Genomic DNA, 17,457 nt, shown 5'->3' with positions numbered 1-17,457 from the left:
AATTCACTCATTGAAACTTAGCGAACAAAAAAAGTAGAACCTTTGGAACCAGTGAGGTATCATGCTAATCTGGCTAAAGCGATATTTTCTTTAAAACTTATTGTTCCATTTTAAAGAAACTAAAATTTAAGTGAATAAAAAGGACATAGTTATTTAATTGAGTGACATGGGCTTGTTTGTTTACTATATTAAAACACAGTAAGATCAGATTATCATTTTAAAAGAAACTGACTAGAAACTTTTTTTTTATTTGCTGCAGTATAAAAGCAGGACAGACATGTATATAAAGCCTAACTTCTATAGCATTCTTTCAGCTTTTCCCTAAAGGTGAATCCCCTCTCTTCACATGTATTGGATTTGCCTCAGATTTTTATTTTTTTTTTCCGGTGGGAGAAGGATATACAAAAATGTTTATAATTTCTTACTTTGTAAAAGTTGCCCAGTTTTCCAAACTAACAAGAAAGCCTACTATAATTATGAAAAACCATACATCTCATGGCAAGCAAAGAACAGTTTAATTACAAATTGCTGCTTATAGTGTGCATATATTGTTTTTGAAAATACACAATTGATTTTTTTCCCCGGGAAAAACACTAAAAAGGAAATTCGTCATACTTAAAAATCACTTTATCATTTGAGAGTTAATTCTGATTAATTAACAAATCTGTACTCAGTTTGGGTGAGACTGTAAAGATTCATTTCGATGTTTGCTCATATATAGAAGGACAGAATGGATATATTTAACTACATTAGAATGAAAACCTTTTGTTAATCAACACCACCATTAAGAAAATAAAAAGGCACTCCATAGAGTGAGATTCTTATTGAAACCTATATCCAACAGTGACTCACACCCAGAATATATTACAAAAATTCCTACAAGTCAATAAGAAAAAAAACAAAAAAACCAGGCAACCCAGTAGAAAACCAGCCCAAAGTCTTGGTCAGGCATTTCACAAAAGAGAAATGGGTGTATGGAGAAAATTCCTGGACTTTATTATTCATCTGGGAAATGCAAGTTAAAACTACACAGTATGATACCATACATACCCACTAGAACAGCTAAAATACCAGTTGTTGATAAGGTGGAGCACCTGGAACTTTTATATATTACTATTAGGAATAGTTTGGAAAATTGTTTGGCAGTTACCTACCAAAGCTGAATATATCATGTTCAGTGACGCAGTATCTTTACTCCAAGATATATATCCATCAGAAATGTATAATTGATAGAAATGTGTGTACCAAAAGACATGCTCAAGAATAATCATAGTAGCACTATTCCCAATATATAAAAACCCAGATGTCCATGAATAGTAGAAGAGATACTTAAATTTTGATATTTTCATACAGTGCACATATTTTCATACAACAGTGAAAATATGGGAGTTCTCATTGTGGCTCAGTTGGAAACGAACCCAGCTAGTGTCCATGAAGATGCAGGTTCGATCCCTGGCCTCACTCTGTGGGTTTAGGATCCGCTGTTGCCGTGAGCTGTGGTGTAGGCCATAGATGAGGCTCAGATCCTGTGTTGCTTTGGCTGTGGTGTAGGCCGGCAGCAGCGGCTCATATTCAACCCCTAGCCTGGGAACTTCAACATACCGCACCTGCGGCCCTAAAAAGCCCAGCAACAACAACAACAACAAGATAAAACACACTACTGCTACATGTAATGATATGGATAATTTCACAAACATACTATTAGGCAAAAGAAGCTAGTTACAGGTATGCCTGTTCTAGTCTTCCCATTTACATAAAGTTCAAGAATAGAAAGCTGTTACTACCATACTACTGTAGTGATTGAAATTAGGAGAGTTGAAGTGCTTGGGAAGGAGGGCCCAGGGGTAGAGACTGGGAGATGGGACCAAGAGCAGTGAGGGAGCTTCTGGGGAGCTGGGTAACATCCAGTGCCTAATTTGAGTGCTGATTATACAAGTGTGTTCATCAAACTGTACCCTGATAATTTGTGCTGTTTCTCTATGTTCCACGTAAATAAAAATTTTACACAAAAATAGTTACATTCTTGCTCAATACTTAAAATACTTGTAATAATTCCATCAGATCTGAACTTGTGCACTGATAAATGTTTGGGTAAATGGAGCTATCCTGAACATTTAATTTTGGAGATTTTTTTTTTTTGGTAATACACCAATGTATTCATATAGTCACTAATTCTCTCATACCGGAGAGCAACTTGATGTGTAAAATTAAGACCAAATGATTTATCTGACAGTTTAGATAAAAATTAAATGTTTTAAAGAAACTAAAATTTTGGTTAAGAAAACTGTTAATATTTAATGAGATATTTCTTTCTGCTTAGGGTTTGTGTTCGTTCTCGTTGTTGGGATGCCTGCATGGTTGTGGATGGAGGAACTTCCTTTGAGTTTAATGATGGAGCAATTGCTTCCATGTTGATCAATAAGGAAGATGAACTTCGAACTGTGCTTCTAGAACAGTGAAGAATTTCCTCAAATGACAATTTTGAATACAGGAAAAAATAGTTTTTCTGCAGAAACAGACTACCGGTCATAAAGCTACATTTTTTGGTTATTGTTGAGACTGGTTGGCCTTGGGCTCAAAGGTGACCAAGAAAGTGAGATTTGCATTCTTCTTCTGTTGGATTCTGATAGAAAAGATGTTCACTGTGTAAGAAAACGGATGGACTAAACTGATATGATTTTACCAGTGAAATTTCTCTATTGCTTACAGCTGGTTTCCAAGAGTGCTGATATCTTTTTTTTTTTTTTTTTTTTTTTTTTTTTTTGAGAGGTAGGCTCAAATAAAAGATTAAATGTTTAGGATTTAAAATTTAACTGTACAAGTTTTTTTTTTTCCCCCTTTCCTTTTCTTCCTAACTTTGTGGAATTGGTCAGACCAAACACATATCATTTGATTAGTATTTTTTTATAGTACCTAAAAATCAAGTTTTTTAAAAAGCTTTGATGATGGAGAATTTTGATAAATCCTGACATTGACCTAATTGAAGTAGGTAAATGTGTTTTTATATATACTAAGGGTTTTCTAATTTCAGAACACAATGATATTGTGATGAATATTGATTTTAAAAGTTCAATCATTTTTGAAATTATTTATAGATGTTTTCATTTACTTGACTGTCAGGTTAATTTTGACAATGCTGGGTGAAATATATCTGGACAAAATCATGACACTGTTATAAATGTATTATTTTTGGTCTTTGGTAAATTTTTTAATGATTTGAGTCTAATAAAGTTCTTCTGTATTTAAAACTCTCTAACAGATTCAGATTAGAAAGATGAGCTGATGAGCCATGTTCTATTAGGAGTTTGGTAAAACCTTTTAAAAAGACAGTTTTTATCTAGTGTTAGGAGTTTTGTTAGAAAGAAAATGGATTATCTAATAAATACGCAAAACACTTTAATTTTGGAATCGCCTTACTTATTATCATGGCAGTTTTCGCCTAGCTCATATTCCAAGTTTTACACATTAGCTTTGGAAGATAAAATGTTATGGCTTCTCTTTTTTCCTCATTATGACAGTTTCTTTTCCTAATTCCTGATCTACTTATAAGTAATCTTAGGACTATCATGAAAATCACCTCTTGGTGCAACATGAGACAGTTGTTATTCTCATTCCAATTATTCAAGGCTGTATCAGGTTTTTTTTTTCCCACTTGTGTTAAAAAATTTTCTTCAGTAACTGAAATGTTTATTGAACATTCACTCTATGCCATGTGCTGTGTCAAATGCTTGATATGCATTGGTGAAATAAACAGACTATCCTGATAGAGCTTGAGTCTAGTGAGCTCAGAAGTCAATTCTGTGAAAGCTGGTCTGTATAATCAAATCAAATATACTTGGTTCTGGCAACATATATCATGTTCTTGTCACATTTTTTATATCAATGTTACTATCAAAGATAATCTAGGTTTTGATGTAGATCCAGAACAAGAATCTGCTTTTCTTAGTTAAGAGTATCTGCACAGACCCTCGGAGCAAGGAGTTGATGTGATGCGTACAATAAAAATTAGTGTTTTCCGAGAAATGGATCAACTTTCTGGTTTGATTTCAAAATGATATACTTAAGATGCCACTTTATAAAGAAGTGAACTTCCATACTAGAGAAACTTCCTAACGTTTAAAATATACTCTTTTGACAAAAATCCCATCTCCATCTTTAATATCAAGGAAATATGATTGTTCCAAATGGTACCATAGATCTGTTAATATGTAATATATTAATAGGTAACCTGCTGTGTAAAGTTGTTCCTAAGGCATATTTTAAAGGTTTTAAAAATACTTAATGTGCTCCATTTGTGATATAACTTCGAATATTTTTGCTCTGTGGTGGGGATGATGAGAGGCAAAGGATGTTAGAATAGGAAAAATGTTTTTACGAATGAGTTAACCTTTTAATGGAAACTATGTGAATAAAATTAAACCATTGTTATCTTTTCTTTTTTCTTTCATGTATTTCTTTAGCTTTTATGAGTACTTACTTGAAAACCAGATTTCCCCAAAATGTCATTTTCACCACTGCTATGTATTACTCTGCCCTGTTGACTTCATTAACTGCTGATATTTGAACAGTACTTAACCTGGTAGATGTAGAAACACTTTTTGGATAATTTTGAGTTAATATTTTTGATGCTCCATTTGTAGTTATATTTATGGCCCTAGTAAATCAAATCATACTATGTGTTTTACTAAATGTATATAGCCTTTGAGGATAAAGAATTTCCATTGATTTCACTTTCAAGTATCAAACAGTATGTATAAAACATGTAGAAAGAGCAGTTAACAAATTTTATTGAAGAATATCAAGTTGAAAAAATTGACCAGTATAAATGTAAAGATTCATTATGTATTGCCCTGCTGTAAAAATAACAATGTAAGTTTAGATTTTAAATCATTAAAATATTCATTCATTGTGGCAATATATCACAGTATATGCATCATCATACTTAAGGGTTGTATCTAACAAGACAGTTGTGCAAAAAAGATCTTGGGGATAATGTGACATATAAATGATATAATGAAAAAATTATATATGTAATTATACATATTTGGGGGCGGAGGAAAAGAGTAAACATGCTGATAAACTGCTGAGCTGCAAAGAGGACCTGTTTATTTCAGATGCAGTCTGTTGTTGACTTTAAAATAACCATGAAGGCATTAGGGTATAATTCTATGAGAAGGCTTAAGTTTTCTTTTTCTTTTTTTCAGGGCTGCACCCACGGCACATGGAGATTCCCAGGCTAGGGCTTGAATCCGAGCTACAGCTGCTGGCCTGTACCACAGCCACGCAGGATTCAAGCCGTGTCTGCCACCTACACCACAGCTCACAGCAATGCCGGATCCTTAACCCACTGAGTGAGGCCAGGGATTGAACTCTCAACCTCACGGTTTCTAGTCGGATTCATTACTAGTCGGATCGTTTCCATTGTACCACAATGGGAACTCCTTTTTTGGTCTTTCTTATTTTTAGGGCCATACCGATGGCATATGGAGGTCTCCAGGCTAGGGGTCGAATTGGAGCTGTAGCTGCTGGCCTACACCACAGCCACAGCAACTCAGGATCCGAGCTTCATCTGTGACCTACACCACAGCTCACGGCAACACCAGATCCTTAACCCAACTGAGCAAGGTCAGGGATCAGACCTGCATCCTCATAAATACTAGTCAGATTCATTTATGCTGAGCCACAACAGGAACTCCTGAAAAGGTTTAAGTTTTCTACGTGAAGGCACAAAGAGTATTTTTTTTAAAGTGTCATGAGCTTTATTTTATGATAGATTTTTAGGAAAATTACTGACTAGAGGAGCTAAAAGGAAAAAAATGTTTTCAGTGTTAATTTGAATAATTTTTAGGGTAGCAATGCTATAGCTTATAACTTATATTGTTCTCCCTTTTCAAACATCAAACATCAACAGTTTGAAAAAAAATACAAAACTTGGGGTCCGGAGAGGACTGTTGAAGAGATTAATATGAACAATACACAGACTTTTATACCAGTAGATTGTGAATTCACTGGGGAAGGGCCTATGAATTCTGATTTGTACCTTCTTACAGTGAATACTTAAAAACTGGCATAGCTAGAGAAGAAATTGCCTATTATGATAAGAAATGATGGTTTTACTATGCTGAAACATTCCTAAGCAGTTCGTGGGGGGGGGGGTGATCTTATGTATGGATAATTGAAATAGGACGTTATCTGAGAAGCAGGTTTTCAAAGACTGTTCTTTTAAATACATTTCCCCCAACTGCAACTTTCCCCCCTACACTTACTTTCTTTAAATGGTTGAAGAGAGCTGAAATGATTTGCCAGGTTGTCAGCATGCTAGACTAGTTGTTCTTGGCTTTCACAAGAAAATATTTAAAATACCTTGGTAATTAATCTTTGATACATAGCTCTTTCCTCCTGCCTCAGATCTTTCCTTCGAAGCACCATCTCTTGATGATGATTCTTCATAAACTCGTTCTATTAATCTTTTAAGTATTTCCATTAGCCCATTAAGTTGGTTGTTGTGGATTATCCACTTTACATGTGGTTTTGGATTAAAACACTGCCAAAGTCTTACCTCTCTACTCCCTGCCTCTTACAGCTACACCACTGCAAATGAACTTACAATTATTATCCTGAGTAGTAAATTAATAATTTTGAGTGAAAAGGCATTTTATTTACTTTGCTTTTTAGGGCTGCACATTTGGGGTATGGAAGTTTCCCAGGCTAGGGATTGAATTGGAGCTACAGCTGCTGGCCTACACTGCAGCCCATGGCAACGCCGGGATCCTTAACCTACTGAGGGGAGGCAGAGGATCAAAGCTGCATCCTCATGGATGGTAGTCGGGCTCTTTACACTGAGCCACGATAGGAACTTCAGAAAACTCATTTTAAAAGCCAGTATAAATGACCGAATGGCTGGTTTTTGTTTGAGACAATATAAATCCACGGTAATGGTTGGGATATGATAGATTCCAGTGTGCCTACTAACTTTAAAATGTATGGCCATGGAAAAAGTCTTTTTTTTACTGTTTCTCGTCAATCACAGCCCTTGCCATTTGAAGACCTTAAAATAGAGTGATTTTTAAGTTCACAGGTGCAAGTTTCGATATTTTGATATCTGGTTTAAGAAATATCAAACTGTTAGCATTTTGGTAATACAATCCCCTAACAAGTAAATATGAAAACTCAAATATTAAAGCAAAACAAATCCATAAAATGAGTTTGGTACAGGCTATAGGACTTGAACCTGTATGGTGAGGAGCTACCCTCTTGGTGAAGAGAGCTTGACTTCCCGGGATATTTGGCTAAGTGGGGATGGGGAGAGGAGTGGTGAGGAGGAGGGGCTGCGGTTTGGTTCCAAGGTTAGGGTATCCGGAGGGAAGGTGTTCCTTTCTAGTTTTCCTGGACTGACTGCCTTTCCTCCTGCTTTGCACCTTCCCCTGTGCTGTCATTCAGGCATAGTATCCTCCACGTTGTAGATCAGCGGTAAATGTTGGATTATAATTGCGTTCACCTTGATAGAGGGACACGAGTCACTTTATCCCAAAATAAAAATTTTGCATTTGGCTGGAATTTACCTCGGATCTTGGGAACTTGTGGCAAAGGTATAGGAGAGAGGAGTCAAGGGCCACAGGCAGATGTTACCATTATGAAAAGGATGACAGCCAGACGTTATATGCCTCTTGAAGTAGGACTGTAATACTACCTCTCAAGTGTCTCCTTGCTAAGAAACAACAACAAACAACACAGAAAACGAAAAAACCCTTGATAGGCTAAGCGTCCTGATGAGGGTTTCTCAACGCTGGCATTATTGAGGTTTTGGACCAGGTCATTCTTTGTCGGGAGGGGCTGTCTTGGATATTGGAGGATGATTCGCAGCATCCTTGGTCTGAACCTGCAAGATGCCAGTTGCACCTCTCCACTTGTGACAGCTGAAACTGTTTTCAGATGTTACCAAGTATCTATCTCTTGGGTGCCCAAATCACTACTGGTTATGAACTTTTTGATGCTAGCTCTAACTAGCAGTGTATGGAAACGGGACAGATAAACCTTTAAACATTACGCCAGGGATCAAGCACATTAACAAAATCGAGAATGTGGAACACAGGACAAACAACTACTTTCTTTGGTAGATAAATTGTAGGGATAGTCAAAGATTAATAAGAGACTTAAGCACATGTCAATGTCAACAAAATGCAATGTATGAACCATGTTTAGAGCCTGATCAAAACAAACTCATGTAAGGAAACACTATAGACAGCTGAGGAATTTTCAACACCATCTTGATTTTTAACATTTCAGAATTAATTCAGGAGAATATCTCTTAGAGGTATATATACTGAACTACTTATGAAGTCATAGTTTTGCTTCAAAATAATCTGTGTGTTGGAGTTCCCACCGTGGCGCAGTGGTTAGCGAATCCGACTAGGAACCATGAGGTTGCGGGTTCGGTCCCTGCCCTGCCCTTGCTCGGTGGGTTAACGATCCGGCGTTGCTGTGAGCTGTGGTGTAGGTTGCAGACGCGGCTCGGATCCCACGTTGCTGTGGCTCTGGTGTAGGCTGGCGGCTATAGCTGCGATTCAACCCCTAGCCTGGGAACCTCCATATGCCGCGGGAGCAGCCCAAATAGCAAAAAGACAAAAAATAATAATAATCTGTGTGTGTGTGGTGGTGGCGGGGATTGATGGGATGATGAAACGATACTGGCCATGAGTCAGTGACCTTTGAAAGCCGATAATGAGGTTTGAAAGTGGATAATGAGGTTCATCATCTTCTCTGCCTTTGGCATTTGACATTTTTCTTAAAAACAAAAAAGGAAGCACAGTAGTGATAATACCAAAAAAAGAAGCAAAAAACTGGATGATATTCAAGAAGAATCACTGTTCTACCATTTGGAGGAGTTCAAAAGGAATTAGTTTCTGGAAGATTTCTGGGTATAAGATAAACTATTCAAATAGTTTCCTAATGAGAGCAAAATATGTAGGAGAAGCTGATGAAGTCTGTATTTAGAAAGTGCTACTTGCTGACTCTTATTGACAGTACTTGACTATAATGTTTATCACTTAAATTTCAAATGTTTTACAAACATTATTCCTTTGAGAAGTACTTCAAACCATAACAAGCCTGTATTTAGCACCTTGCCAAAGCATTATAAACATTTTAACTTGACAACAAGCATATGAAGTAGACAGAGGGAAAAAGGACCATGTTAGGGCTTATTTTAAAGGGCCTTATTCAGAGGATGGAGACAAATTGTACATCACACCAAATGCAGATTTTAACCCCAAAGATAAAGAAAAAAGGAATACAACTCAGCTGAAGTACTCATTTTTATAAAAATGTGTTTTATTTTAAAACAAGTCTATAAAAGTAGAAATCACATACAAAAATACAGATTACTCTGACATGTAAGCAAAATAGCTTATGGCTGGTCTTGGGTTTGGAAGTACTGTATTTTGAGGACATCCGGAAGTCAGAGGCCAACCGGATCCTATCTTCAGCCTTTGTCACTAATCTGTAAACAATGAATTTCAAGTAGTATTTAGCACTTTTTAACTACTATGGAATTGAAGCATAATCATTTCCTGTGTAACACTACTTTAAAATGTTCTTCCTCCCGTCTGAGCAGATAAGGGCACTTCATACCATTGTTTCTAACAGATTTGAAAAATCTGATTTTTAAAAAAAGCGATGTTACTAGAAATGATGAGATGGGGCTTTTTGTTCCATTTTGAACATGTGGGGAGGTCATCAATTTAAATAAGAAATTTGTGTTGTACGTGTGTGGGGTTTTTTAAAGAGTAGAATTTAATTCTTTTGCTTCTATGGATCATTAAAAAGTCACTGATGCTATCAAAGGTTCAATACCTGAGTCTTAACCTTTATGTAGGTACAACTTTTTTTTTTTTTAATGTAGATGTAACTTTTATGTAGTGGGGCTTACTGCTCTCAAACTGCATGGACTGTACACCTCCTTTTAGTGTGTATTTCTGACTGAAAGGAACATGTGGCTTGGTGAACTCTAGGTCCAGTAACTTCATAAAATGGGTAGTTTCAAACAATCACTGTGGGAGGCTATTAAAGAAAAAAAAGGACAATTTAAAATATTTGATTCCAGAGTAATATAAAAATAACTTCAAGAACCCCAGCGATGAGGGAAGAAGATGGCAGGCTTTCCATCCAACATCCCAAGGATTAGACACTGACTGGTTACCAACATCTTTTTAAAACAAAGCAAGTCATTGTCAAAGCTAAATAACTCATGTTTCCATAATTTGATCATAAAGTCAGAAGCCCACAATTAATTGAGAATCCTGGGAACAGAGTACATAAAGGAGACCTCATTAATATGCACTAGAGGATTCTACAGATTAACTTGTCAGAGAAAACTGCCTCTTGAGTCTTTAAATTCTATACCAACATCATACTTCTGGTTGGCTGGCTGTTTATTTCTGTTTTAAGGTGAATTATTCAGGGCTATTTGTTTCCACAAATCCATTGTCAAATCTCAAGGCAACGTTGAAATGTATATATTTCTTTCTATCCTCGGAAGAGATTGCCTCAAATCTACTCTATGATTCTCATTCTGTTCAGCTTACAATACCAATAGCTTATTATTCTTGCAATCTACATCTTACAAAGCAGTACTGAAAAATTAAATAGAAGAACGTTCAGTTGCCAAACAGGCTATGAAAATAATTCGCCGGTGATGATTTTTAAGCATGATTCTAAATAAATTTAATAAGAAGGGCACTTGGAAGAGGTGGCTCAAATTTTGCTCTTTAAGCTCTCTTGAAATGATAGGCTCACTCTCCTAAAATTTTAAAAGGTCTACAACTTAGACTCTTACAACTTAAGACTCTTAGGGGTAGAGCAGTGATAAAAGCTTTCAGAGTCATTTTTTCGAAGCAACACTTTGTCTTTTTCTCTCTCGAATGGTTCGCTAATATACTTGGAGAAGGAAGGCAAGGGAAAACCAAGAATAAAAATAGCTGAGTTCTCCAGCAACTGGGCTTCCTGCCTACTTTCCCTGTTCAAAGAAAAGAGGAGACACCATCCTGCAACAGATACTTCATAGACAACTGGGCTTCTGCAGTGTCAGTCGGCATTTGATGCCCCATATCTCCTGGTTCTTTTTGTTGCCGATGGTTGGCCTGGCAATGGTGGTAAAATGGGAACAATTAATCTGTAGATGAGGAAGGGCTTCTTTTAACAGTTGAAGGGTACCGTCTGGCACGATTCCAAAGACTTGTAGTGTTTTTAGTGTGGGAATTTCTCCAAGTTCCCTGGAAAGGAAGAGAGACTTTCAGAGTAGCTGTATCTATGGTAACTGTGTTGCACTAGAGTTACATGACCTCGTTTTTACAATCTGTATCATATCTTATAAAAGGCAAACTGAAGACACAACTTGCAATCAATGATTTGGGAAAATAGCAAAGGTGAATCAACTCACAAAGCATGGGCCATAGCTTGGGCCTTAGGAAACACGTAAGTGCATTTTTGTTGAATTTCTAACCACCTAAAAACTCAAAGTTTTATTTAAAATCCAACTACATTTCCTTCCTCTCCATTCTTTTTTTTTTTTTTTTTTTTTTTTAATGACTGTACCAGCAGCACTCCTGAGCTGCCGCTGAGACCTATGTCACAGGTGCAGCAACACCTGATCCTTTAATCCACTGCACCCAGTGGGGGGACTGAACTGGTGCCTCTGCAGTGACTTGAGCCACAGCAGTCGGATTCTTAACCCACTGTGCCACAGCGGGAACTCCCCTTTCTCCAGTCTTGATTTATACTGACAAGTGTCACTGTGTTGTGGGGAGAAGCCAGCAAGCTAGTGATGGTAAAAGTAAATGCTGGAGTCACCAAAAGGTGCGTGCAACTTGAGGATGCGGACTTGACCTTTATTTGAACGAGGCCTGCCCTCTCAAAAGATGTGAGCAGAGTTGTTAACTTTTAAATACTGGTGAATACGCAACAGGTCCATTATATGCAATGAAACCTAACAGGGATTTGACAACAGTATTTTATTTTATTTTTTTAGGGCTGTACCCACAGAATATGGAGGTTCCCAGGCTAGGGGTTGAATGGGAACTATAGCTGCCGGCCTAAGCCATAGTCACAGCAACTCGGGATCCGAGCTGTGTCTGTGACCTACACTACAGCTCATGGAAACGCTGGATCCTTAGCCCACTGAGAGAGGCCAGGGATCGAACCTGTGTCCTCATGGCTGCCAGTCAGATTCGTTTCCGCTGAGCCACAACAGGAACTCCTGACAACAGTATTTTAGACAGGGTCATGTGTTGGGTGCAGACAGAGGAAATGGTCATTTTCTCTACGTTACCATTTCCCTCTGTCACATGTAACCCAGTCCTCCAAGGAGGTATATCACATTAGGGGAAATACAGTTCTGTCAACAGTGAGATTCTGGTTGACAAAAAAGGGAGCCTGTTTTCCCAAAATAAATACTTTCGGGTAATGATTCTTTTTTCTTAACCCAGATCTGTGTGCTTAGAAATTCACCTCTCTGATCTGTATTTACTCTAGGTTGGGACACATAGTACAAAGTCTCAGGAAAGGGAATATTTAATTTTGAATTTCAACAAAATCCCACTGCAGATCAATGAGCGGATCAATGACCTAGAATTAGAAGCATCCTTTATATTTTTTTTAAATTTTATTTTATATTTTTGGCCTTTGAGGGCCGCACCCACGGCATATGGAGGTTCCCAGGCTAGGGGTCAAATCGGAGCTGTAGCCACCGGCCTACACCACAGCCACAGCAATGCCAGATCTGAGCTGTGCCTGCAACCTACACCATGCTCATGGCAACGCCAGATCCTTAACTCACTGAGCAAGGCCAGGGATCGAACCAGCAACCTCATGGTTACTAGTCGGGTTCATTAACCACTGAGCCATGACGGGAACTCCAGAAGCATCCTTTACATTTTCATACAGCCAGTAATAAAAAAGTTAAACCTTCCTTCTAATACTTCTCACCTCACCTCCAATCTTTCTTCCTTTCAGCTGAGCATGTGTATCAATGACCAAGGCATCTTTGTAAGCCTAGCTCAGAGCATGTCCTTCTCCTACTCAAAAGCCTTTGATGCTGGGAGTTCCCGTCATGGCTCAGTGGTTAACGAATCCAACTAGGAACTGTGAGGTTGTGGGTTTGATCCCTGGCCTTGCTCAGTGGGGTTCAGGATCTGGCGTTGCCGTGAGCTGTGCTGTAGGTTGCAGATGCGGCTTGGATCCCGAGTTGCTGTGGCTGTGGTGTAGGCCAGATGCTACAGCTTCGATTGACCCCTAGCCTGAGAACCTCCATATGCCGCGGAAGCAGCACTAGAAAAGGCAAAAAAAAAAAACCCAAAAAGCCTTTGATGCTTCCCTCTGTTTACAGAATGCAAACCGTTCAGTTGACCTTAAGACCTTCCATGCTAAATCTGTTCTTCCCATCCTCTCACTTCCCCTCTTGGGGTATTTATTCTACATTCAACCAAGTGTCTTAAACATTATAGATGCTTAATATATATCTGCTGAGTATAAGAAAGAAGGGACATTTAGGAAGTCAAAGTAGTATTCAAACAAAATAAATGCTTGGTGTTCCTAAAGGGGGGTGGGGAGGGAGTGCACAGGAAGATCCACAGGTTGCAAAAGACCAAAAAAAAAAAAAAAAAATCAGCAAGAACAAATTGCTGTTATTCTCGAAAAAAGCTAATCTCTGGAACAGAAACAGGAGTATAAAGAAAGGTCAAAATGCATAGATGTTTATACCTATTATCACTTAAGAGGAGAGCAATCCTGCCCCAACCTTAAATCCTTCTCATGGGAAATCTGAGTATATGGGAACTTTGGAATAGCCAAGAGAATTCTGCTTCTGGGATCTCCAGAGAAGCCAAGCTGTTAAGGCATTTAGCAGCAGACAGTATTTCAAAGACGAAATGATAGGTGGGAGTGAGAAGAGGAGGGATGGCAGATGAAAGAAGAAGAAATGTTCCTGCAGCAGCACTGGGAAGGAGCCTTGGCGAGGAAGGAAATCCTCCCAGGCTCTTGGAAGACACAGGTGTTTGACGTGAGAAAGGAGTCAGCTGGGCACCACGGGCTGGTGGACCAATGATCAGTCCCAAGTCAAAAACCAGAAAAAGTCTTTGACGTTTTAAGGAGACACCCCCTGCCCAAAAGCCTCTTGTATGGGTATCACCTACGACACAGCAGAACACTCTGAAAATACAACGGAAGAGACTGAAAAGCAAACGAAGGGACAGAACCTAGAAACGAATCATTTAAAAGCCATAATTTCTAACTTAAGAAGGATAAAATGATGCTGATGGCTGTTTAGTTTTAGTAAACAAAAGATATTTATAAACCTTTTCCCAGGTTCACGCCTCTACCTCATCTACATGATCCTGGTTGCCTCATAAAACCTTAAATTCCTTAACTATAAATCCTCCCACAACAATTGTTGCTGCTTGTCTCTCCTAATCTCAGATCAGATTACTATCTCCAGCTTGGGTTTCTTACTTAAATGAGAACTATGGAATAATTGGAACGCTTGGATATACGATATCAGACCAGGGAAGGAGCAAGGGAATAAATATAAGGCTCCTGGTCTAAAAGTGAAAAATCCACAGTCTCCCAAGTACTTCAAAGCATTATCATTACGGAAGAAAGAACCTCAAATTTCAATTTCCCACTTCTGAGATAAGAAGTGAAAATTCTTGGGTCTTCTCGTTGCGGCTCAGCAGGTTAAGAACCCAACTAGTATCCATGAGGATGTGGGTTTGATCCCTGGCCTCGCTCAGTGGGTTAAGACTCTGGTGTTTCTGTGAGCCGTGGCATAGGTGGCAGATGCGGCTCGGATCTGGCGTTGCTGTGGCTGTGGTGGAGGCTGGCAGCTGCAGCTCCGCGATTCAACACAGAGCATGGGATCTTCCCTATGCCATGGGTGTGGCCCTAAAACAAACAAACAAACAAAAACAGAAAGGAAAATTCTTTAGCAAAAATGACTTTCTGGAAATTCCAGCTGAAGATCCTAAGAATCCTTACTAGGTATTTCTTTTCCATCACTTGCTGCAATGACTGAAATTAGAAACAGTTTATCTTGCAAAACTTTTAAGGACAGGGTACTAGCAAATTCATCTTAATGGAGTCACAAAGTAAACCAGTATACTCTTTATGTAATGTCTAAAGAAACATATCTTTTATCTTAAAGTTCAAGTCAGCACCTTTCTGTGGTCTGTTCTATTCTGGTGATCTGACTTGTCACTAAACTCCCTGATGCCTCTGTTTCCCTCATTTCAAGACAATATCTAAACAAAGCAGTTACAATGCAGTGAGGGTTCACACCTAGGTCTGTGACTTCAGGCTCACCCTTTGAACCATCATTTCACACTGCCTGCAGATATTACTACGCAAGCACTGCCATCCCACTGGATAAAAATATTAGGAGTTCCCGTCATGGCGCAGTGGTTAACGAATCCGACTAGGAACCATGAGGTTGCGGGTTCGGTCCCTGCCCTTGCTCAGTGGGTTGACGATCCGGCGTTGCCGTGAGCTGTGGTGTAGGTTGCAGACGCGGCTCGGATCCCGCGTTGCTGTGGCTCTGGCGTAGGCCGGTGGCTACAGCTCCGATTCAACCCCTAGCCTGGGAACCTCCATATGCCGCAGAAGCGGCCCAAAGAAATAGCAAAAAGACAAAAAAAAAAAAAAAAAAAAAAAAAAAAAAAATATTATAATGTGAGGGCTCACAGCTTCTCTTTAACCCCTGCTCAAGGGAAAGCATTTGGGTATTACCTGCTTTAACTCTCGAGAGAGAAAGAATAAAAGTAGGACGCATGGGTAGTCTCCTGAGAAAAGCAACCAAAAAAGGATGATCACTGCTCCTCGGGGGCTCCACTGTCAATGAAGCTGGAGCCCAGATGGCAAGGACAGGAAAGGAGGGATGACAGAGCAACCTTTTTAGTGGACACTCCAGGCTCCAAGGAGTTCTGGGTACTAGAAAATTCACATGGCAGATTTTTTTTTTTTGTCTTTTTAGGGCCACACTCATGGCATATGGAGGTTCCCAGGCAAGGGGTCGAATCGGAGCTACAGCTGCCGACCTACACCACAGCCACAGCCATGCCAGATCCGAGCCGCATCTGCGACACACAGGACAGCTCACAGCAACACTGGATCCTTAACCCACTGAGCGAGGCCAGGGATCAAATCCGAAACCTCATGGTTCCTAGTTGGATTTGTTTCCACTGCGCCACAATGGGAATTCCAGGAGATTTTAATAAGAGTTTCATGTACATGAGTTTGGCCTCTAACATATGAAAGCCCTGGAACTAAATACTGGCAATCCCTTTTAGGCAGTGCTTTTCCAAATGAGATAGCAGCTCAGACCCTGAGCCCTAAGATCAATTAAAGTGATTTATTAAAAAATATAATTACTGGATTCCCTAATTCTACTAGTTAACTCCATATAGCTGAAGGATCTGATTTATTCATTAATTTTTAAAACTAACTTACAAGCTCCAAACCAGTCAGGTGAGGACTAACTACATAAATTCTTTGTTCAAATTCACCACCCTTCTTTGGTATGAACCACAAGTCTGATTACCTTCATATGGAAAGGAAGCTTAGGTGAGGTCAGCAGCCCCACTCAGGGAATATTGGAGAGAATGAGAAAGGGGCCTCAGAACAAATCCAAGATGTTGACTTTTTTCTTTTCTTTTCTTTTTTTTTTAGGGCTGCACATATGGCACATGGAAGTTCCCAGGCAGGGGTCAAATCAGAGCTGCAGCTGCCAGCCTGCGCCACAGCCACAGCAACACCAGATCCAAGCTGCCATTTGCCACCTATGCTGAAGCAATTCTTAACCCACTGAGCAAAGCCAGGGATTGAACCTGCATCCTCACAGAGATTATGTCAGGTTCTTAACCCATTGAGTCACAATGGAAACTCTCCCAAGATACTGATTTCTTACGGTTTTCAATAAAATTGCAATATACTTATATTTAACGTGAGAGGAACTTTCCAGCCCTTTGAAATACAGGAAAACTTTTTGAAATGAGAGAGATGATATTATTCCCAGGATGGCTTGAGAATAACAATAATAGCACTTCTTAAAAGGAAGCCGGACCAGATTGCTTTTTTCTGTGCACTTCCTTGATTTTGTGGAAGTTGCTGAGCCGATACAAAATTAACCCCTGGAAGAACTACTATATTAGATACAGACTATTTTGCACCTGTCCAGGAGACCCAAGCTGTGGACCCAGCTCAGCTATTAACTCAATATTTAGCTTTGGCTAAATTGCTTCACTCTTTTGAACCTCACCACCCTCCACCCCCACTCCCCGCCACACCACCGCCTCCAGCTCACTTCAAAGAAAGCACCACTCTTACAATATTTACTAGTTAAATACTTCTATTTTTCCCATTCCCTGACCATCCAGGATAGACACCACTAGAAGACTGCAGAACTTCTCTAAA

The 17,457-nt window shown here is 39.1% G+C and overlaps 2 protein-coding genes across 9 annotated transcripts in view; one reads left to right on the top strand and one right to left on the bottom strand.

The window, feature by feature from the left end:
- NADK2 (NAD kinase 2, mitochondrial) overlaps nt 1–4,919 on the top strand; it is a 50,357-nt gene extending 45,438 nt beyond the window's left edge. For 3 of the 4 annotated variants that reach the window (XR_014831141.1, XM_003133885.5, XM_003359754.5), the window contains one exon: nt 2,321–4,919. Coding sequence is in view for 2 of the 4 variants with exons in the window: in XM_003133885.5 (XP_003133933.1) it covers nt 2,321–2,459 (139 nt within the window). In the remaining 2 variants the exon portion in view is untranslated. The remainder of the gene's footprint in view (nt 1–2,320) is intronic. The other variant, XR_014831140.1, reaches the window with a different exon arrangement.
- A 4,393-nt stretch (nt 4,920–9,312) lies between these two features.
- Nucleotides 9,313–17,457, bottom strand: part of SKP2 (S-phase kinase associated protein 2) — a 40,071-nt gene continuing 31,926 nt past the window's right edge. For 4 of the 5 annotated variants that reach the window (XM_085001541.1, XM_085001544.1, XM_085001542.1 and 1 more), the window contains one exon: nt 9,313–11,270. In XM_085001541.1, coding sequence (XP_084857667.1) covers nt 11,057–11,270 — 214 coding nt within the window. In that variant the 3' untranslated portion in view covers nt 9,313–11,056. 5 annotated transcript variants of the gene reach the window in all.

Source organism: Sus scrofa, chromosome 16 (genome assembly GCF_054392235.1).
Source record: "Sus scrofa isolate SSC_HxYL_T2T_F1_AM1 chromosome 16, Sscrofa_HxYL_maternal_Yorkshire_Landrace_v2.0, whole genome shotgun sequence".
Taxonomy (NCBI): Eukaryota; Metazoa; Chordata; class Mammalia; order Artiodactyla; family Suidae; genus Sus; species Sus scrofa.
This window is presented reverse-complemented; position numbering and strand designations above follow the sequence as displayed.